At 42.0% G+C, this 21,979-nt stretch overlaps 2 protein-coding genes across 3 annotated transcripts in view; one reads left to right on the top strand and one right to left on the bottom strand.

Moving 5' to 3' along the window:
* EPDR1 (ependymin related 1) overlaps positions 1-3,156 on the bottom strand; it is a 42,290-nt gene extending 39,134 nt beyond the window's left edge. Inside the window, exon 1 of the mRNA XM_039525385.1 lies at positions 2,747-3,156. Within this exon, the coding sequence (XP_039381319.1) occupies positions 2,747-3,030 (284 nt within the window). The 5' untranslated portion in view covers positions 3,031-3,156. The remainder of the gene's footprint in view (positions 1-2,746) is intronic.
* A 251-nt stretch (positions 3,157-3,407) lies between these two features.
* SFRP4 (secreted frizzled related protein 4) lies at positions 3,408-20,239 on the top strand. Of its 2 annotated transcripts, none has more exons than XM_039525384.1 (7): positions 3,408-5,154; positions 5,482-6,432; positions 7,320-7,400; positions 7,496-7,561; positions 11,988-12,186; positions 15,182-15,245; positions 17,620-20,239. In XM_039525384.1, exons 2-7 carry the CDS (start codon positions 5,991-5,993, stop codon positions 17,800-17,802), a joined length of 1,035 nt encoding a protein of 344 aa, XP_039381318.1. In that variant the 5' UTR covers positions 3,408-5,154; positions 5,482-5,990; the 3' UTR covers positions 17,803-20,239. The 2 variants fall into 2 exon arrangements, with proteins under 2 accessions (XP_039381318.1, XP_039381317.1); XM_039525383.1 differs by having other exon boundaries at positions 5,433-6,432.
* Positions 20,240-21,979: the final 1,740 nt, after the last annotated feature.

Here is a 21,979-nt window from a genome sequence, read left to right as displayed (position 1 = left end):
AACCAACCCAGAACACTTAGAGCCCTCACACTTGCACTTTGCTATTCAACCAGTGAATGTGCATGTCTGGTGTGGGAAAGATTGGGTCATGCAAAGAAGAGTACTCTGTGCTGAATGACAGCTGCCCTATATCACAGAATGCCTAAAACCAACAAATGTGAACAGCCTTTATGTGCTTGCCAGAATCACTCCACCAGATACTCGGAGAATGGTCACAAGCAAAATGGAATGATTATGATAGATCAAAGATATCAACCATCCTTAATGGCCACACCATGGCAGCGAGACACCTGAAATTGCGAAAAAGCTTCATAGCTGCAACAGTACTGCTTAAAAAATCACCAATGGCTACATGACAGGAAAATGGCGCACTCAGCTCAAAATACTTGGAGGACATCAAAATGCACATCTACCTTGCTGAACACCTTCCTGCAGGCGTGGAGAAGGATTGGTCAACCTGGAGCTATTTAAACCACCTCCAAGCAAGAGTTAGCCAATTAAAAGTCAATAGGCAGAAGTGGGGCAGCCCTCAGACACCTGACTGCACAAACCCTGGAACATCTGTTGGTTTACCAGCTCCTGGAAGAACTATGCACTATGGAAGATCTCAGCAGGGCTACAGACCAGGCCATATCATGTGTTGGAACAAATCTTCTTCTCATGCTCTTTTCCAGTGTCCAACAAGCCTTTTCTAAATTTATTTTTTCTCCAAACTAAGATGGTTTTGTGCCCACTGAGGCAGTGACTTTGTTAGGTGAGTGAATTGCTTGACTTAAAAAAAACAGGAGTACTTGTGGCACCTTAAAGACTAACAAATTTATTTTAGCATGAGCTTTCGTGAGCTGCAGCTCACTTCTTCGGATGCATAGAATGGAACACACAGACAGGGGATATTTATACATACAGAGAACATGTAAAGGTGGAAGTATGCATACCAACAGGCAGAGTCTAATCAATTAATCTTTTGATAGCTCATCTCAATTGATTAGACTCTGCCTGTTGGTATGCATACTTCCACCTTTTCATGTTCTCTGTATGTATAAATATCCCCTGTCTGTGTGTTCCATTCTATGCATCCGAAGAAGTGAGCTGCAGCTCACGAAAGCTCATGCTAAAATAAATTTGTTAGTCTTTAAGGTGCCACAAGTACTCCTGTTTTTTTTGCGGATACAGACTAACACGGCTGCTACTCTGAAACTTGCTTGACTTACACACTCTATGTTTTCTTGAAGCATAATAAACTCCCTGTATGCCAAGGCAGTATGTGGAATGTAGATGAATATACAGATAAATAAGTGCAATGTATTACTAGCATCTAACAATACAGTATTTATGCTTAATTGCATAAACAGGCACAGCCAGAGAACTTCTAAAATACAGGTAAAACTTACTAACAAACCACTATATTAAAAATCCTGAGACACTAGTCTCACATTTATTAATTATTATTATTTTATTATGGAATCTGTTTAAATTCCATAACAAAACAAAATACTTTAGTCAGGGGGAAAATCACCCAGTAAGATTCACAAGTTGCCACTGATAAATATAATAAAATATATTTATTGAGCATGGACATTAGTCAAGTCCCTAATGGATCTTTTCCTGGCACTTGTTGCATAAATATCTGTTACCATGATAAGACAGCTAAGTTCATTTAAAAGGCTCTTTCTGGCTTTGCCTTTAACCCTATCACCTCCCTCTCCTCAGAAAAAAAAATGTAATGCAGGGAGGAAGGGGGAGGGAAGCCCTCTGTCACCATCCACCAGAAATCACCTCATCTCAGTCATGTGCTACATGTACCCATCACTGATCAGATCAGTATAAAAACAGGAGGCCAAATCTTGCTCTCAACTAGGCCAGTGTAAAGTCAGAGAAATTTCACTAACTTAAACTAAGTTACTTCTGATTTACACTGGGGTAAATGATCTGAATCTGATGAAAATGTTCAGGGCAGAATCTGCTCCAGGATGTCCACCAACCAGTGGGAGTCCAATTTTTGGGAATGGCTGTAAAGTGAGCTACAAAATCTGCCAAATTACTGTGGCTGAAATAAATGATTTTTTGTGACATTCTTTGGGCAGGCTCACAGCATGATAGGAAAGCTGCGACTGGGATGCATAAATGATATAATTAGCATGCAGCAGCAGAGTGATGAACAAACCCTGGGGAAACTAGGAGAGGAAGAAAAAAATGCATCCCCTGGTTGCAAACTGAGAATTTGCTGCTGGTGGGAGGAATGGAATGGAATCTCTCTCTCTCTCTCTGGGCGTTTATACCACCTGCTAGGTGTGTGGAGGGGGGAAGAAGGGGAGTGGGGCTAAAGCCCTTGAATGGGGGGATTCTCTGGGGTTGTGCTCCCCAGTAGATTTATTTAGGCATGTGGGGCGTGTTCCAATGCCCACTGAAGTCAATGGAAATACTCCCATTGACTTCAATGGGCTCTGACTCAGGCCCTGGGTGCAGCTGAAAGCTTTACCAAACCAATCCCCCTGCTCGAGAGACGGCCTCCCTGTCCCGCCAACGCCAGCCCCGCCCGGCCGGGGGAGGGGGAGGAGGAGTTTAGGGCAGGTTTGCAGAGGCAGCGGGTCACGGACTGCCGAAAGGGAGGGACGGGGAGTCCCAGCCCCACGCCGCCCCTTCCCCAGAAGTGACGCTGCAAGGCTGCTCTCCCCTCCCCCCGAAGGAGGGGCCGCGCCAAGCCGCCCCCTGGAGCTCGCACGCGCGCCCCGGCAGCAGCACCTACTTCTTGCAGGGGATGAGCCCCTTTCTCTCCTCCAGGAGCCGGAGGCGCTGGTTGGGGCCGTCGTAGGACACCGCCGCCCTGGTGTTCCTGCCGCTGCTGTGGTCGTAGGCCACCGTGCGCCCTTCCCACTGCCGCGGCGCCTGGCACGGGGCGGGCGGCTGCCCCCGCCCAGCGCGGCCCTGCGGGGCGGCCGCCAGCGGAGCCCCGCCATGCAGGCACAGGAGGCCGCCCAGCAGCAGCAGCCGCAGCCGGGGTTGCCCCAAGCAGCCGCCGCCTCGCGCCATCCTCGGTGTCGCCGCTGTCAGCGCGAGCCCGGGGCCCCGCTCCGGAGGCGCTGGCGGGGTGAAGGGGGGAGGGGAGAAAGCCGGGGGCCGCTGAGGCGCTGGAGCTGCTGCCGCCGCCTCCGCTCGCTCTCCGGCCCCTTCTGCGTCGCTGACTGGGGAGGCGAAGGCGGGTCCGGCTGACTGCGGCAGCGGCAGGCGCGGAGCCAGGGCCCAGCTGGTAGAGGAGCGGGTGCAGTGCTGAGCAAGGGCGGCGGCTGTTTGATCTCTCTCCCTCCCCGGCCAGCAGGGACTGCGGAGGCAGAGTGCCGCCTGCAGCCCGCCGGGCACCAATTATTTAACCAACACACACGATGGGCAAGGAGACACACGCCTCCTTCCACCAGCTCCCTCGTCTTCGCTCCCCGTTCGTTTCACCTCTTCCCTCACACGTTTCCTCCCACAGGCATTGCGTATGATACAGCCCCGAGTCTGTAGCTGGCTGAACATCATACCAGTGCTGTAGGAGGGGAGCCATCATCTGATGCCAGTGTCATAGTTGGGTGGCAGCATATGATTCCAGTGCCACAGCTGGGAGCGCTGCACCTGAAGTAATACTCTGACTAGAAATACTGGATATTAAGCCTGTATTGATAGCTATGTCATATATCTCTTTCTGTTCAGCCCTGCGAGTTTTCTCCTTGAAGGCTTAATTAAAATGAGGGAAGCAAACTATATATATGTTAATGTCATTGCTGAGTTTATAATGGTCACATATTATTCAGCAAAAAGGGGGGAGGGGACAATATGTGCTTTAAAATACGTTCATGCTCGTGCTCCATCTATAAACCAAAATAGGAAAGTAGACACTTTTCAGCAAGGAGCAAAATGGCCACTTGTTTGGGAAGTCGATTGATTGCTTGCTTTCCACTTGGGCCCTATATTTTTGGTTTGTCTTTGACAAGAGCATCTGTGATGTGGAATTTGATTGTGAGCCGATCTGATCGCTTTTTCTTCTGTGTTTTGTGCGTGTCTGTGGTCAAGGGTTCCTATAAGGCAGGGACAGTACACATTTGAGCGGACTATGTTGGCTGCACCCCAAATTCCTACTAGTCTCAGAGCAGAGCTACTGCCTGAAGGACTGGACGCTGCAGACCAATTTTATCATATCTCATAGACTCATCGACATATATTCGTGTCGATTTGTTGTGTGTTTGGGGCTCATGGAGGGAGGGAGTTAAAGAATGATCTGCTAGAGAGACCTCTCTAAAATGTTGCTTTTGAGGGAAAACATTTCACTTTCCCTGGCATCTGCTCTCCAGTGACTAATAGGATCATCCCCTTTCCCCCAAACATATCCGTTCTTCCCCCATTTGCCTTGGAGATCCCTTGACCTAGGTTTGCTGTCTCCTGAGCAGTTTCCTAGAAAAGAGGGGGGGAGACTAAGATAGCCAACATGGGTTACTAAAGCACACACAGGGAACTAGAGGGCAGGGCGCTGCTGCTGCTACTACAACCAGGAGAGCACATCAACTGAAAATGCACCCTACAAACCAATCTTAATGAGAGGGGATGGGAAATTGCTACCCTAGGAGGACCACAGTCTGCCCTCAGTTACATCCCCGCCGTGCCAGTGACTGCAATATGCCATTGCTCTCATCGGAGTTGCACAGTTGAAGTGAGGGCAGAATTTGGTCCCTATTAATCAAGGACGAAATTCAACTATTTTAAATAGCTGTAAATCCGGAGCAATTCCAGTGAACGCTATGGGGTTACTCAATTACACCCATGTAACTGTATAATTTAGTCAAATGAAAGCCTCTGGGTTCAGACTAATGAAAGGGACAGAACAACTCGAATGTGAACGGTCTGCACTGTTTTCTAAAACACTGGCGGCTGCTGGTTTGTGACACAAAGTGCTTTTGAAAAACTTTAAATAATATCGTATCTTCCCCTCCCACCGATTCCTTTGCTGATCCGCTTTATGGGGCGGGGGGTACGTGAAGATTTTACTAGGGCGAAGTGGGTAGCTAACGGGCTTTCTCATAGCAGCAACTGCAGGTGCAACAAGACTGTTGGAGCTGTGCACCGAGGTTCACTCCAGGCTCGGATCGGCTGCTGCCCCAGCCAAGTTCGTTTGCAGAAAAAGTAATTGACCAGTTTGTATATTTCATGTTTGTTTGTTTTGTGAAGTCTAAGTTTCACATGCCGTATCTACCTCTGGAGCCATTGCAGTTACTGCGTAATCACCTACAGGCGACAGAAATAATAGCAGCATTTTTAAAAAAGCAGCAAAAGTTTCGGTGCTGTCACTTTGAAATTGTAGGAAAAGGGCATAAAGTTCAGTGCTGATTTAAAAAGTATCGTCCTTGCTCCTATTTAACTTCCCCTCCCTCTCTCTCTTAATTCTGCGACTGAATTTGCAGACCCGAGGTAGATGAGGGAAGCGCTTTTTTCTCTCTCTCTTCTTGAAAGAATTTATTGCACAGATCAACATTGAACGGCTTGTTGAAATTTATCTTGAGACGCAATGAAAAATTTAGTGATGTCGCCCTGGGATTAAACCGAGTGGAGGTGATGTCATCCTGTCGGAAAAGAAAAACAAACACACACACCAAGTGAATGATGCTGCCAAGAAGAAAGATCAACCCACACCGTCACTTGTGGCACTGGTATAAATATGGCCCTACAATTTCCATGGCTGGCTGTAAGTCTCAGATAGCTTGAACTTTGGAACAAGAGAGAAGTTCTGTGTCTTTTTAGCACGGAGGCACAAGGAAATCTAGAAGTTCATCTTTACCAGTGGCTTTTATGTGCCAAGGTGATAGGGAACGGGGATAGACCAGCATCTCTTTAGCTCTTTCCACTGAAAGCTGAATGAGCGACAGGATCAGCCCGGGAGAGTGATTACCCAAGACTTCGTGAGAGGAAGCAGAGAATCTCCGGAGCGCCAAACGTTAGTCCCGCCGCTAAAGGCTGGGAAAATGCTAGCAACCGTGGCAGCGCTCTTCCTGTGGCTCAGGGTCAGCATGGGGGTGCATGGTGCTCCCTGCGAGGCTGTGCGCATCCCCATGTGCAAGACCATGCCCTGGAACATCACCAGGATGCCCAATCACCTGCACCACAGTACCCAGGAGAATGCCATCCTGGCCATCGAGCAGTATCAGGAGCTGGTGGACATCAGCTGTAGCCAGGTGCTCCGCTTCTTCCTGTGCGCCATGTATGCCCCTATCTGCACCCTGGAGTTCCTCCACGACCCCATCAAGCCCTGCAAATCGGTGTGCCAAAGAGCCCGGGATGGATGCGAGCCCATCATGAAGAGGTACAACCACAGCTGGCCCGAAAGCCTGGCTTGCGATGACCTGCCTGTGTACGACCGAGGGGTCTGCATATCTCCTGAAGCCATAGTCACCGATGTCCCTGAAGGTGAGGAGGGACCAGGGGGCGTGTTTGTGTGTGTGTGTGTGGGGGGGGGGCTGGGGCTGGTACAATAAGGCAGGACTCATGGGGTAGAGAACCTTGATTATAAGATGGCAATTTTGAATTCAGATTTGTGCCCTTCTTCACCAAGTCTCTGGAAAGCAGAAAGCTTTAGTTAAGCGGGTCCCAAAAGCGCAGAGCTCCGGAAACTCCAACACTGTGTAGGGCAATCTGTCTCTCAAATATAATACAGAGGGACAGGTTTTGGCGAGGACTGCAACTAGTCTCTCGGGTAGTTTAAATATTTGTCTTTTAAAAAAAAAGACTTCTCAACAACAAACAAACAAACCAACTCAAACAAGAAGAGATTTAATTTCCTATGGGAAGGCAGCTTTTCTGAGAACACTGAAAAGCCAATCTGGCAGAAGGACTCCAGTATCCTCTCCAAGTCTCACTGGTGTTACTAGTCAAAACGAGAGATTATTCAGAGTTGGGCATAAGTGAACATTGAATAGTGGTGTTTAAGTACGCCTTTCAAATTTAAATGTCAAATTGGCAGTGCAATACACAAAACTACACACCAGGCTTTTGTCCACGAAGCGAACTAGCAGTCATACAATGATATATTGCAAGATTTTATTCCCTTTTTAAAAACAATTTACAGTGCTGTTTTTTTTAAAAAAGGTATAAAACCTGATTCAGACATATTTTCGAAAATATAGTAAATCAATTTTTTTAGGACAGATTAACTATTTTAAATGTTCCCCAAGATGTGTGTGCTAGTGAAGTCATTCCGGAAATATCAGAGATTATTTTTTTCGTTTATCTTGTGTTCATTTCTTTTCGGTAGCAGAAACCAAATTCTGTGCAAATCTTACTTTGTTTTTAAATAGATGTGAAGTGGACGGATTTTACTCAAGACGTAATGGTCCAAGAAAAACCTCAAGAGACTAACTGCAAGAATCTAAACCAAGGTGTGTCTTCGTAAGGGTCCCCCTTTATTTCTCTTGAAAATAATTCTGTAACTGACATTAATTTGTAATTTTTCCTTATGATTTTTTTTTGGAAGCTCGATGCAAGTGCCGGAAGATAAAGCCTACCCTAACAACATACCTGACCAAAAACTACAGCTACAGTAAGTCAGCCAATGAAATAATTTCATTTCAACTCTTGGCAAAATTTCCCTAGAATCGCACTATCTTCCGGTTCCCTTCCTCTGGTTCTTTTGATATTATCAAATTATTATAGCTCCTCGACTTGTAATCCATGGCAAACCGCATCGTAGATTTTAAGATTAATTCAATAAATGAATAATAAAGAAGCACTTTTATCTGGCACTTTAAAGCTGTTGCTCCCAAAAAAACAACAAGCTAACGTGGTCATTAAAATCGCTAAATTGTTGTAGTATTTTTAGAATACAGACCGGTCTAACAAAACGAAGTGGGACAGAGTGTTTAGCAAAAATGGAGAGGGCCACGTGAGCCGTTTCTAAATTTTCCTTACATTGTTTAATGCAACTCAGTCTAGTGACAAGTAACAAAATAGCTGGAGATCCTATGAATTGCAATTTTTATTTTGCTATTTCAGCTGGAATAAATTGGAATCTTGATTGATCAAGTAAGCACTATTCTGCTGTTCTCACTCGATGAAATGAGTTCGTGTGAAAACAATTAAATTGGAGAGACATGAAAAGGTTGAAAAGCAACCTTTTTGTCTTATTTAGTCACAAATTAAGTCATAGAATATTTACTATATTTTGCATATTAGCCATTAGAGTCCAATTGCCAGATCCTTAACTTATGTAAATTTTCATAGCTCTGTTGAAGTCCATGGAGCTGTGACAATTTACACCAGCTGAGATCTCGCCTATGGGTTTTATTATACATTGTATGGCATTTTAACAATACAAGTGCCCAGCCACAAAAAGGATTTCTGATCAGAGGAACTCAAAATATTTATTTATAATTTAGTTTTTCTTTCAATAACAAGTCTGTATGATTAACAGTGAATGCAAAGTGAGCTATTAATTTAATATGTAATATGGTTTACTGCAAGTTTACAGTGACTGTTTCTGGGAGGGATATTATTTTAATTCACTTATTTTAAACTATGGATATCACACAATAGGCAGTTTAAAAACTTATTATATCAAATTAAAACAAAAATGTTTGGGTACATGCTTAAGTCTTTGTTGTTAAATAATTGTTTAATTCAAATTCAGTTTGCTATTAGCAAGACAGTTGTGACGTTAACCTTACAAACTGCAAATAAATTTGTTTTAAGTTGTTGCATTTTTATGCACTTATATGAAACATTAATATTTTCTAATTTCTAATTTCCTAATCTATTGCTCTACAACACACACTACCATTTGGTGGAACACTGAGATTCTGCATTGTGTAATATATACATACATCTATACTCTGTGAGTGTATATAAATATATATGGTAATGTAAAATGTCTGTATTCTGAACTGAAGTAGAATTTTTAAAATCATGTTTGGCCCAATCCTGTTTCCATTGACTTCAACAGGAGTGTTGCATGAAGAAAGACTGCCAGTACTGGTCCTACAATTAAAAGAGCTGAAAACACTGCATTCGATTGGCTATGTTTGTATTCAAGATTTTAACTTTGCAATGCAGGGCCTTATTCTGCCCTCAGTAAAATCAATAGGAGAGTTACCATTTGAAGTGGGATGGGGACATAATATGGGAGAAAAGTTGAAGTACAAATCCAGTTTTGCTAGAAATCCCCTTTAAATAATATATACAGTTAACCAGTAATTTGTAATGATGGAGGTTCAAGCAATATTTTTTAATTCATAACTGATGCGGCAAACCCAGAAATGCCAGAGCTGTGAACAGGGGCGGCTCTAGGCACCAGCAAAGCAAACACCTGCTTGGGGCAGCCCATTTGCAGGGGCGGCAGCTAGCAGGGATTGAGCCTGGGAGCTGTAGTTCCTTGGTTAGCTCCCTGCCTATAGAGCCAGCTCTGGAACAGGGAAAGAACTACATTTCCCAGCGTTCCCTTGGCCACTACCAACTGGAAAGGAAGGAGGGGGACCTCGTGCTGCAGCCTGCTGTGAGTGGAGAGTTGCACTGTGAAGGGTAGGGGACCATATTTTAACATTCAAAAAACAGGACACTCCACGGGGAGGGAAGCCCCACCCTGCCACCATCCACTCCCTCCGACTGCCCCCCACAGAAACCCCAACCCATCCAACCCCCTCCCCCGCTCCCTGGCCCCTGATCACCCCCTCCCAGGACCCCAGCCCCTAACTGCCCCTTGGGACCAGCCCCTATCTAAGCCTCCCTTCTTCTTGTTCCCAACTGCCCCCTCCTGAGACCCCCTCAACTTTCCCCCTAGGACCTCACCCTCTACCTGTCCCCTGACAAACCCGAGACTCCCATGCCTATCCAACCGCTGGCTGTCCCCTGACTGCCCCCCGAGCCCCCTGACCCATCTAACCCCCCCTTGTCCCAGCCCCATGACTGCCTCCCCCGGAACCCTCTACCCCTTCTCCAGCCCCCTTACCGTGCCACTCAGACCAGCGTGTCTGGCTCCGTGCAGCGCCAGACACACTGCTGCATACATGCTGCCGTGCTCCCTCGTGGAGCCACAGCTGCCCCCACCCCGGCACCTGCCTTCCAGATTTGAACACCTAAAAATTCAGGAGTGCTCAAGCTCAGTTTGGGCAGCTGTTACTTCATTTCTCCCAAATCAAATATGCTGATCCACTGTAACTTGCTGTAGAAGAAGTAGGATAAAATTGAGCAAGAAATGCTTCCCAGTGGTTATTAGGACTGGGATTGCTATTTTCATCAGCCATTGCCTTTTTGTTTGTTTGTTTATTTAAAAGGAAGACAGTGATATTGCATTGGCAAATTACCCATAGAAAGAAAGAGTGGAACAAAAGAATAATAAAGGCACCTCAACTTTTCCTCATTTATGGAGGACAGTCTTATAATATACATTCAGATATCCTCCAATCACACAAGCTGAAAATTGTTCCACTTTACTGCAGTTCTGTAACCATATGGGAACCAATCCTGTCTGTGTTTTGTGCACATCCAAAATTCTTGCTGAATGACCCGTCCTGGGAGCGAGTTACCAGTGACCCAGGGCAGCGGCGGAAGGAGGGTGCAGGTGGGGGAGGGAGAGCCCAGGGTTGGGGCGGCAGGGGAGTAGGGGGAGGGCACTGGTGGGGGGGAAAGGGGGAAGCCCAGCGCTGGGGCGGCAGGAGGGTGTGGGGGGAGGGGGAGAGCCTAGGGCTGGGGCAGCAGGAGGGTGCGGGGGGGAGCCCAGGGCTGGGATGGGAGGCAGGCAAAAAATTTTTTGCTTGGGGCGGCAAAAAACCTAGAGCAGGCCCTGGCTGTGAACTGCTAAGACTAGAGGTGTTGGGACTCAGAGTTGGCAAGTCCCGGCAGAAATTAAGCACCGAAACTAACTCATTCTTCCAGTTGATTGAGGGTACTGTTTAGTTGTAAATACAAAAGAATCACTGATGGTTATCTGGGTTTAGCTATGATATTATAGCTTATTTTGTAAACAGTTCCCAACAACAATCATGTTTTATAGTACGTCTACATGAAGTCTTCACCTTTTTAATTGTAAAGCAAATTTCCAACTAAAAATTCATGTAAAGATTATGGGTTGACATTTTCAAAAGCATCTAAGTTACATAGGACCCTAAATCCCATAATGTTTCAGTAACTTTTGAAAATGGGACACAGACTGTTAAGTCACTTAAATGCTTTTGAAAATGTCACCAATATCCCTAAAACACTATGTGGGTATTACAGATTTTGATATAGTTACTGTTAACACAGATAGCACAGATTGTATTATAGCTACTGTTCTCAATAGATATTATTCCTCCTTTATCTGAAACCTTGATATAGTTCTAGAATTTGCTAGTTATTAATGTTGTTTATTGAAGATGGAATTTAAAATGTTAAAAAAGAAATTGTAGACACAGCTCAGGTACAGGATGTGCCGCTGATCAGGTGTGTCCTTTGAGAGTAATGAGTGGCCCTTTTTTAAATCCACATAGGTGTATAGTTTTCTTCAGGATGTTTAGCACTCCAGAGCTCAAATACAATCTTAATTTCTCCTTTATATAGTTAGGTAACAAGAGTTAATGGATATTGTGTCTGGATCTCTATTCTGTGTAAAATCCACAGTTGAGATACCACTTTTAAAACAGTTTCTCAAAGACTTTTATTTGAAGGAAGACAGTATAAACTATATACATTGTGAAAACCTTAGCCTATTAATGTTTCAGCTTTTCATTTAAAATAATAGTTTTTTCACAGTGTGTTTGACGTAATTAATTTATACCTGGAAAATGCATTCAGTGTCTAGATTACATCTAGACATCAGCGGTTTAAATGGTTTATTATTTAAAACAGTATGGATTTCATGGTAAATCTTTATGACAAATATTTTTAGCTAATCATAAATAACATGTAGGGACTGAAAAAACAACTTTTACTCATATGAATAGTTCTTATTAATTTATATTATAATTGTCCTTGCATATATATTTTCCTACTTGCAGTTATTCATGCTAAAGTAAAGGGTGTAGAGAGAGGTGGCTGCAATGAAATAACCACAGTGGTTGACGTGAAAGAGATACTTAAATCTTCAATACCCATTCCTCGGTCTCAAGTGCCTCTTCTTACTAATTCATCCTGCCAGTGTCCACATCTTCTCCCAAATCAAGATGTTCTCATTATGTGTTATGAATGGCATTCAAGGTAAGCAATTACAATGCAGTGCAGCAATTTACTGTAGTCAAGTTTAATAGAAAGCAAGCAAGCAAGTAAAGGCCATTTTTCTCTGTTCAGAAGCAAATGTGAACCTAGTGCCAAGTTTAATTCCCCTGATTAGTATCCCATATACAGTTCAGGGGAATATATATAAATATTCTATTACTTTTACAGGTCCATGGCTTCAGGTAGCAACATTAACATTAACATTTCAAAATTCACTTACACATTTCATAAGCAACCTGAACTCTGACCTACAACACATACTTACAAACTTTGATGTGTACATGGAAACAAGACTCAGACATGTAGCATGGTAAAATGCGGCCACCGTAACTTTATTTGACGTTATTGCCCCACTGGGCTAATCACCCCAAACTACCCGCCAGGAACTAGTTAGAGAAAACAGTGAAAAATCACCATCTACTTTTTTAATACTGTGGAAAACCAAGCTAATCACCAAATATGTCGTGAATGATTTGGAAAGGTCATTGAGGTTTTTATTTTCATATGCTCTGCTAAAATGGATTTGAAAAAACTGTTCTATGTTTTCTGTTGAACTCAGTTGTATGTAAACAGAAGGTTTTGAGTTACAGTGGCTTTTTAAAATGTCAGAAGTCACAACTGGTAAAATCCTGTCTCCATTGAAGTTGATAGCAAACACCTATTGATTTCAATGGGACCAGGATTTCACCCAATAACTAGTTTTGAGCCAAAGTGACATCAGCACTGAAGGAAATATCACATTGTGGTTTCATTTATAATGATTTTCCCTTCAGTTTAATGCTACTATTTTTTCTATAATCAATACTAGAGGAGGGAAGGAGTGGTCTCTAATACTGGCCAGATTCTTCATTGCGTTGCTATCTGTGTAGTCATTTACATCTATGCAAAGTGGGTGTAAAATGCTACCAACTCCGCATGGGACCATTTCATACTCACTTTGCACTGTGTACATGACTACCTGGGGTGCAAGACACTGCAGACTCAGGCCCTATATTAGGTAGTGTAGATCCCCGATTGGCAGTTAAATGTCATATGGAATCAGGCATATTTATATCAGTGTTTTTGCTTTCTTCAGCTGATTAATGCATGCATCTTAATTAATATCTTCAAAGCCTGGAAAATTATTGCAGGATTGCAGTGCCTCAACTAGTCAATAGATTTAAGATCCGATATCTCATGATCAATGAGGTCTCAAATGTGTGCTTTATAGCATGGAGGTTTGGGAATCCCAGTCTCCCAGTGAGACAACAACACATGTTTCTAGTTTGTGAGATGTCAGACCTTAAAACTGCGACATTATGATTTTTAGATTAAATTATTTTAAGCTTTTGTTAGAGGCTTTCAACATTCTGTAGTTACAGTTTTATTTTTCTCATTCTGAGTCCTGTACTATAGCACTCTTGTATTATGGCCAGCCAGCTTTACAGGGGGGAAAAATGCAAATACTAGTAGCTGAAAGCCTGTGCTGTTGCATGGGTGTGGCATTTGGGTCAAGGAGTCCACCATCTATGTAGTCTCCCTCATACAACCAACGAAATTCTTGCATGCAAATTAGTGGCTGGTGATTGATTGAGTTATCTCTGATATCACAATACTCTAGGATTCTTAGCATGGCATAAATACATGCTTTACTATGGCTGTACACTGCATGGGTGTAATTCATAAAGTCAACATGGCTGAGAGAATTAAAAACTGAATGGTAACAGACAGCAAATCCCAGTGATGATTGAACCTGGAGATCAGATTAAGTTCAGTTGGAGCTATCTGGAGCGGAATGCTGGTAAATGTTTTCAAACCCCCCTGGGGTGTTTATTGCATGTTGAGCTGGGGTGGAAGGGCTCCTGGAAATACTCTATAAGAATTTAAGCCCTACTGGAGATATTCTGAAAAAGAGCTCTCAACTGTGCTTGTAGCTGTTTCCATTACTTCACACTGACTCAACAGACATTCTAGGCTTCAGATTGACATGCAGTTATGCAAGACAAACAAAATGTAAGATTGGACAGTGTGTTATAAAATTATTATACCTGCATGACTCATTTGTGGTTAGGGACATGGGAGTATTAACATTGTCCTACTGGATCAAACCAGTGGGCCATCTAGACTATTATTCTGTGTCTGATAGTGACCTCTACCAACTGCTTCAGAGGATTAATTTTCTCATGAGCAATACAATTGTCATAAATAAGTGCCAATCAAATCTTTATACCACAATGTATAATCATATGTACTCTTTCTCCTGGTGACATTTCCCAGCTGGAGTTACAGCAGAAGCCGCACTATGTCACAGTGTGATAGGGCCACTGAAGCCACATAAGTTCAGATCTGACTTCCTTTCCTCTAGCCCAACCCACCATGGCCCTTGGCTGCAGCCTGTGTTGGACCAGCATAGAGACCCTCTCTGTCTGGCAGTGGGGGTATGGAGGCATTCAGTTTCTGCCCAACAAATGTCCCAGGGAGAGACTAAAATGATTGGGCCTTGTGATGTCCTTCACAATACTGATATAGTTAGAGAGAGAGAGAGATTCATTAAATGGAGTGTCATGGGACATGCTACCCAACCCATTGTTCTTCTTTATACCTGGTGAAGCAGGGGTATCTTTCACCTACAGCACTATTGCAGGTAAGGTCACAGATCCTGAAGTGTTTCATAGGCACCAGCACAATGCCTATGTTTTATGGGTTGCAAACATGTCAGGGAACTGTTGATATTTTTAAAACAATGTTTTCATAAGAATTTAAAAATTAATATATGGAAACATTTCTGTTGGTCTTAGGTTTTGTAAAAGTTTATTTGTAGAAAACTTAAATTTGGGGTCATTTTGACCTGACTGGTTCCCTTTGGGAAATATTTCTTGTCTATGGTAAATCAACTGGAATGATGACTAAGCATATAAAATCAGGGATCATATCTTTTAGTTACCTGGCATATAGGAAACTAGCTATAGCTCACATTTTAATCTTTTAAAAATTTTAGGTTGATGCTTCTTGATGGATGTTTAGTTGAAAAATGGAAGGATCAGCTAGATAAAAGATATAAGGTAAGTATAACCATTGAAAGTAATTCTTACATTCTTAATAAAAAGTCAGCCATCAAAATCTATTTGATCACCTACATAAATGACCTGAATTTCAGAGATATTGAGCAGTTGCAGCTGCTACTGTCTTCAGTGAAGGTGTTTAGCACCACTGTAAGTCAGGTCTTCTATTTAGATGACCAAATGTAGATTTAAGTGTGTAAATTTGAATATTTTGGCCTTAAATTTTGGAGAGGGTCTCTCATGATGAGACATTTATATGTTTCTAATTTTCTTAGATGAAAACAATTTTTATAACAAACATCTATAAACATTTAATAAAAATCTAAAATATTTTGAATATATAAATGTTTTATGTTAGTGTTCTTTTCTTAAACACTGACTTGTTACAACAATGAACTAGTGAATTATTTTCATACAGTTGCTAGTGCATTAACCTATAAATGATAACCTATGATTGTTAAGTATACAATGCTCATTACAAAGTGAATATGAGAGTAAGGCCAAATCCTGTTGCACTAAATAAAGCCAGTGTAAACAGGCTTTGATCCATTTAGAAACATTGCAGGACTGAGGTATGGAATCGTACGCACTAAGGTCCCTACCCAAAGTCTACTGAACTTACTGGGAGTCGCCCCATTATTTCAATGGGCTGCAGACTGGACCTTAACTGGCCTGGATGCCTGTGTAGCTACAAGACACCTTCAGCATGGGGAGGAGGAGTAGACATAGCACACTTCTCCCTGACTTTACAAGGTCACTGACCACCAGCCCCGCACCCCCAATCTTCCTGTAAGTCCCAGTGCAGAGATCCACCATGGATAGGGTGTTCATAGATTCATAGACTCTAGGGCTGGAAGGGACCTCCAGAGGTCATTGAGTCCAGTCCTCTGCCCTCATGGCAGGACCAAATACTGTCCACTGTGTTATGGAGTTCTGATTCAGCTGTGCTCAGCATGGAGCCTGGTCCCATTAGGAATTGGAGGCAGGATTTGCCTCTTAGTTCTGAAAAAAGTTTGCAAAGAATTAAATAATGGGCTGAGATCATACATATTTTTTTGCTTTTAATTATTGGCTGGCTGGAGAATGCCAGGGAGGAGAGAGAGAAGGCTCATTTTTAACTAAAGAAGCTTTTAAGTTATGAATCAACTCTTTGCTGCAGCTGTGTGTCTGCTACATTTTATTCTTCTTCTTCTCCAGTCCTTTGACTATAAACTACCTATGAAATGGGGAAACACATTTTAAAAAAGAGTTTTAAAGAAAAAGAAATGGGAAAAAAGTAAAACTAGATTATAATAGCAATAAGGCAGCACAGGCTGTGATTTATGGAAACATTAACAGATGACTGGGGCATTTGAAAACACTTAGCCTTTAACCTCATGCCTCCTCTCTGGCCCATGGTGTGATTTAAAGGCCTTCAGATAGCACCTTTGTCATGTCTGAATACATAATTAGACATCTCAAAACCTGCTTAAACAATAATTTATAGACCATTAAATGTTTCATGGATATCTTACAAGTTGTGGTGCTTATTCACTGTATTTTGTTCAGAGATTAGTATGTTTTTGTCCAGAGTACAGGAAATAATCACCATTTAAACTTGTTGCTTTTAAATATGATAACCCTAAATACCAACTGGTATTTTTGATGTTGTTTAATGGGCTGTATGCGGTTGTTGTTGAATAACACAAGACTCTCTGTCACTCTGCAACAATTCACAGATATTTTGTCACCCTAGGCAAAACTGCACACACATTGTCCTTCACAGGTGTCACATTGTACCCCTAAAAATTCAGTGGCTTAGGTGGTCATCTAGCTGGTTTATTCCTAACATCAGCCCTGTTATTTCTAGTCTAGTGAAAAAATTAATCCATAAATTAAATGCAGCTTTCCTATATGATGCTATATTTACATATATATATTTGTGTGTGTGTGTGTGTTCTTTTAAAGGACAGGCTGCCCTCCACTTAGCCGAAACAATAGGCCAAGTAGGCAGGTTCTGTAAGTCATTTACTAGTGGTCCTGCAAAGGTGTGTGCACATACAGACCCTTATGGCCACTGACTTCACTGAAGTCCCAAGAAGTTGTTAGGTTTTGCATTTCTAGATCCCTTTGCAGGGTAAGGGCCATAGTATGCCACTATCTATTGCACCAGTTTCATTGACAATATCACTGAATCAATGGGAATTCTGACTGCACAAAGAATACAGGACCAGGCTGTTACTGTAGACATTGGTGACATATTGACAGTAAGTCAAGTAAAATATTAAGCTACTGAGAGCTGCACTAGAGTTCACAGTTTGTTAGCTTTTATTAATTAATTCAGAATGTGGTAACATCTCTTTCTAAGTATTTTGTTTTGACATTATTTCCCTAGAGGTGGGAACAGAGACTGCAAGAAAAGGTGCGAACAGCCCATGATAAAAATCAAAACGGACGCACTGGTCGGAGTGGTGCACCAAAATTGAACACTAAGAACACCAGCCCAGTGCTGGGGACCCCCAAAAAGACCACTAAAATAAGAAATGACCAGAAACAAGCAACCCCCAAAAAAGTATGAGTTCTGAATTTCCCTAAGGAAAGACTTTCTTGCATGATGAGGGTCACAAGCTGGCTTGAGTGGCATGTGTATTACTCCAGAATTCATCAACTGCGGTATTCTGCATAGACATTTTTTGTAGCACTTTACTTTTAAATGTTTGCTTTTTATTTCAAACCACTGCAAACCATAGATTGTAGGTTTGCAATGATGTGTGGTAGGCATATGAAAGCTGATTGATGGTGCTTATCATATTCAGAGCAGTCGAATGCATAGTTTACCAATAAGCATCGGGATATACATTATCCAATTTTTTTTATGAGTGTGCCATAAATATGCTTACATTATTAGTGTTTGAATTGTGTGTGTTTATGTAGCAAAAACACATCAAAAGGAAACATTTAATTTTTTATTGTACTTCAGGCTGGCTTCTGTTGTTATAACTTTAAATACAATATTTAAACATTTAGATGAAAAAAATCAATGTTTTTAAAAGGAACAAATTAAAGTGAAACAAAACTATAGAGTGCATAACAGTAACATTTACAGGTTTGCCATTTGCTGAAATATGGCTTTGTTATGAAAAGTGCTTTAAAACAACTGGAGGGAAAACATTATTCTGTTACTGTAAACATGCCCTTCAGTTACTCTGTAGTGCAGATGTTACACTAGTCCCTCTCTTGAATATTTTATCTCAGGAGTAAAGTGGGATATTAGCCATTTTACCACTGGAGACCTGATTTTAAATTTTGCTTAGATCACACAAGGAAATGAGATTGCTACTCCCTGTTCATAAACTCCTCAACTTCCACACAGTTTGGCACAACTGGAAGGCACTTGTTGTATTGAACAAGGAGCAGGACAACGCTGATGCAGCTACTCATGTGTTTAAGGATAAGCATGTGCTTAAATGCTTTGCTGGGTCAGGGCTTAAAATTGCAAAGGTGAGAACTTAAATATGAGGTACATTGGCACAACTCTGGGGTGCAGTTTACACTGCTCCTGACTGCACTCTACCTGGCTCAAGCCATTGCTACAAGGGCGCTCTGCTTTTTGCTAACACCTATTTAATGCCGTTGCATAATGAACATTTGGCTGTTAAAGTTTCAGTGCCCCTGAGCTTTAATTAAGGTGTTAGAGCTCACAACAAATGTCTCAGACAACCCCCAAGAATCTTCCAGCAAAACCAAAAAATACTAGACTTAACACCCCTGATATTTTCTATTTTTTAAAGGGGCAAAATACCATTCTTAAAAACAAGCAAGCAGACAAGCTTTCCTGCCTTCTTTACTCATCTTAAATAAGGAGGAGGGGAAAAAAAGACACAAACCCAAGTTTAAAAAAATCCTTTGCATGTCTCCCAATTTATCGTGTCAACATATTAGTATGCTGATCTACGTTATTGTAGGAATCCTAATGAAGGTTGCATGCATTTTATCTGAGGGCATAATTTGTCACCTTGACTTGGTAACAAAATGTTCTAGTACAAGCAACAAAAGATGCACAAATAAATCCAAATAGCACCCCGCAAAAATATTACTTTCCTTAGCCATGCTTGTACTGTGCAGCACAATCACCTCGCTCGCTGGCGTGCAAGCTAATGAACTTTTCATGTGTGCAATTTCTAGCTGCGAGACCCGAGTGGCAATAGATGTGTGCTTTGTGTACTTACACAACTAGAAGAACAAAGTGACAAAAAGATCCAGCCAAAATGTCCAAATGTGGGCATCCTAAGCTAGGCACCTCCAGCCATTGTCTTGGTGCAGATGCAGGAATTCAGCCTTGCAGAACTGGGTCCTAGATCTATGTTTAGGCACCCAAGTGGCCTAATTTTTAGAAGTGCTGAGCACCCATAGTTCCCATTGATTACAGCGGAATTGGGGATGATCAGCTTCTCTGAAACTCAGGCCACATAGTTAGGTGCCTAAATAAAAAATATGGATGAAATCCTCTTTCCATTGAAGTCAATAGTAAAACTCCCATTGGCTTCAGTGGTGCAAGGATTTCACTTGAGGTGCCTAAATTAGACACCTAAGTTTGAAAATATTGACCTAAACAAGCATAAGCAAAAAATTCAATATTTTTAAAAAGCTTCTATAAAATAGTATGCATTGTGGAAGTTCTAATGCTTTGTTTTCATATCAATCTCAAATTAACCCCTAAAAGAAAGCTGTAAGTGCAATTATTAAAAAAGGATCAACATTCTTAACATTGCATTGTTAAACCAGCAAATACTGTAGCTGTGATACTTCACTTTAATAAGCTTTGTTGTGAGCATACAATATTGTGATCATAAGTGTTTGTTGACTAAAACACTGCTATTTAGAAATTATAGCAGAATTACATATTATTTTACATCTGTTAAAATCAAACTTTTATCCATAGCTTTTTTGATATTAAAGAAAAAGTATAAAAATTATTTGCTACATAGAATTTTCACCATTCCTTCATATTATAAGATCATTCAACATTCCACTGTACGGGAATAAATGTTGATGCACCAATACTAGTGGTTTGTATGTTTACTTTTACATGTTCCCTAATGTATGCTATATGCACATTTTATGCTGACTGTATTTTCCCTTTCCTAGTCCTTACAGTTGGAAATACCTATGGTTAAAAATGCTTGGGAATGAAGGGCAATACTGGAGATAGCATGGGGCTATACTGTATGAGGAGCAACCCTATCTATACAAGGGAGATGGACTGGATGAGCTAATGTTCTATTCCATCTCTAATTTTTATGATACCATTATATTAGAATAATAATACTATATACATACGTAGTACTAATATAAGTCTTTACGTTTACAAACTACCTTACAAATATTGGCTAATAAATCCACACAATGCCCCTGTGAGGCTTCTAAGTGAATATTTTAACATTTTACATTTTAACATTTAACATGCTGATTTTGTTGCTAAAATATGGATTTAGACACCTGTCTTTAGCTACTCAAGTTTGAAAATTTGGTTAGAAGTCACATATCCAAGGCCACAGCAACTCATTGTCACAGCCAGGGTTAGAACTAAGGGGTTCCTGACTCCCAGTCACTAAGATATATGCACAGTTATTGGAACAACAAGGTAGAGTGGCACAATGAGAATGTGCTGGACTCATAATCTATATGTTGATGGACAGAAGTCATCCTCTCTGTCTTTTTTAGTGCTGGGTCCAATAGGACTTGTGGGGCAAACAACTTAATTAGATTTAAGACAGAACTGGACAAATTTATGGGTGTGATTGTATTTTGGATTTGTTTGTGATGGTAGGGGGCAAAGCTACTCTGGGGCTCTCTTCCAATGGATGTCTTACGTTCCTAAAAGCTTATGTTTAAAGTTTCAGCTGGTCAACTGCAGGGGTCAGGAAAGGATTCCCCCCCCAATGTATTCTGGATGTTATTTTTAGGGTTTGTCTTCACTACTGGGGTAAATTGACCTAAATAACTCTACTCAGACAATGTGAATAATGTAGCTGGAGTCAATGTAACTTAGGTTGACTTACCACGGTGTCTTCATTGCGCTGCATCGACAGGAGATGCTCTTCGGTCAACTTACCTTACTCTTCTCAGAGTGCTGCAGTACCGGGGTTGACTGGAGAGTGCTCTACCATCGATTTGGTGGGTCTTCACTAGACCCGCTAAATTGCCCCCGCTGCATTGATTGCAGCAGCATTGATCTCCCCGTAGTGAAGAGAAGCCCTTAATCTCCTTCCTATAAAGCACTGGGAATGGCCATGGCTGGAGATGGGACATTGGATGGGGAGGGCCAGGACACTAAGGGGTACCGAGCATTCTCCCTCTCTGGTGCATGGCTGGCTGTTTCTTGCTCACATGCTCAAGGTCTAACTGATCACCATATGTGGGGTTAGGAAAGACTTTTTTCTCTGGTCATATTGGCAGTGATCTTGGAGGATTTTTGCCTTCCTTTTCAGTGCATGGGTGGAGTCAGATGCCAGGATTATCTGGGTATATCTAACAATCATTTATCTGCCATTGTGGGGGTCTCAGGCACTGGTGTACCTTTGCCCCTCCTATTTGCTGTCTATGGCACATAATAACCTAGTCTCCTGTTAGCTGTAATATTTTGGTGTAATTTTGGTGGTTGGATTTAGTGTGCAGGTGCTGTGTGGTTTTGGTGGCCTGAGATATACAGAAGATCAGACTAGATGACCGTGTGGTCCCTTCTGGCTCTAAAC

Source organism: Mauremys reevesii, linkage group 2 (genome assembly GCF_016161935.1).
Source record: "Mauremys reevesii isolate NIE-2019 linkage group 2, ASM1616193v1, whole genome shotgun sequence".
NCBI lineage: Eukaryota > Metazoa > Chordata > Testudines > Geoemydidae > Mauremys > Mauremys reevesii.
The sequence above is the reverse complement of the archived record's forward strand: the minus strand, read 5'-3'. Positions and strand labels throughout refer to the sequence as shown.

What these genes read in the sequence shown, in the direction of transcription:
- SFRP4 (XM_039525384.1), top strand. Translation starts at nt 5,991, where the DNA reads ATGCTAGCAACCGTGGCAGCGCTCTTCCTGTGGCTCAGGGTCAGCATG. An exon ending in AGTCACCGATGTCCCTGAAG is followed by an intron (nt 6,433 to 7,319) that starts GTGAGGAGGGAC and finishes GTTTTTAAATAG; the next exon opens with ATGTGAAGTGGACGGATTTT. An exon ending in TGTTATGAATGGCATTCAAG is followed by an intron (nt 12,187 to 15,181) that starts GTAAGCAATTAC and finishes TAAAAATTTTAG; the next exon opens with GTTGATGCTTCTTGATGGAT.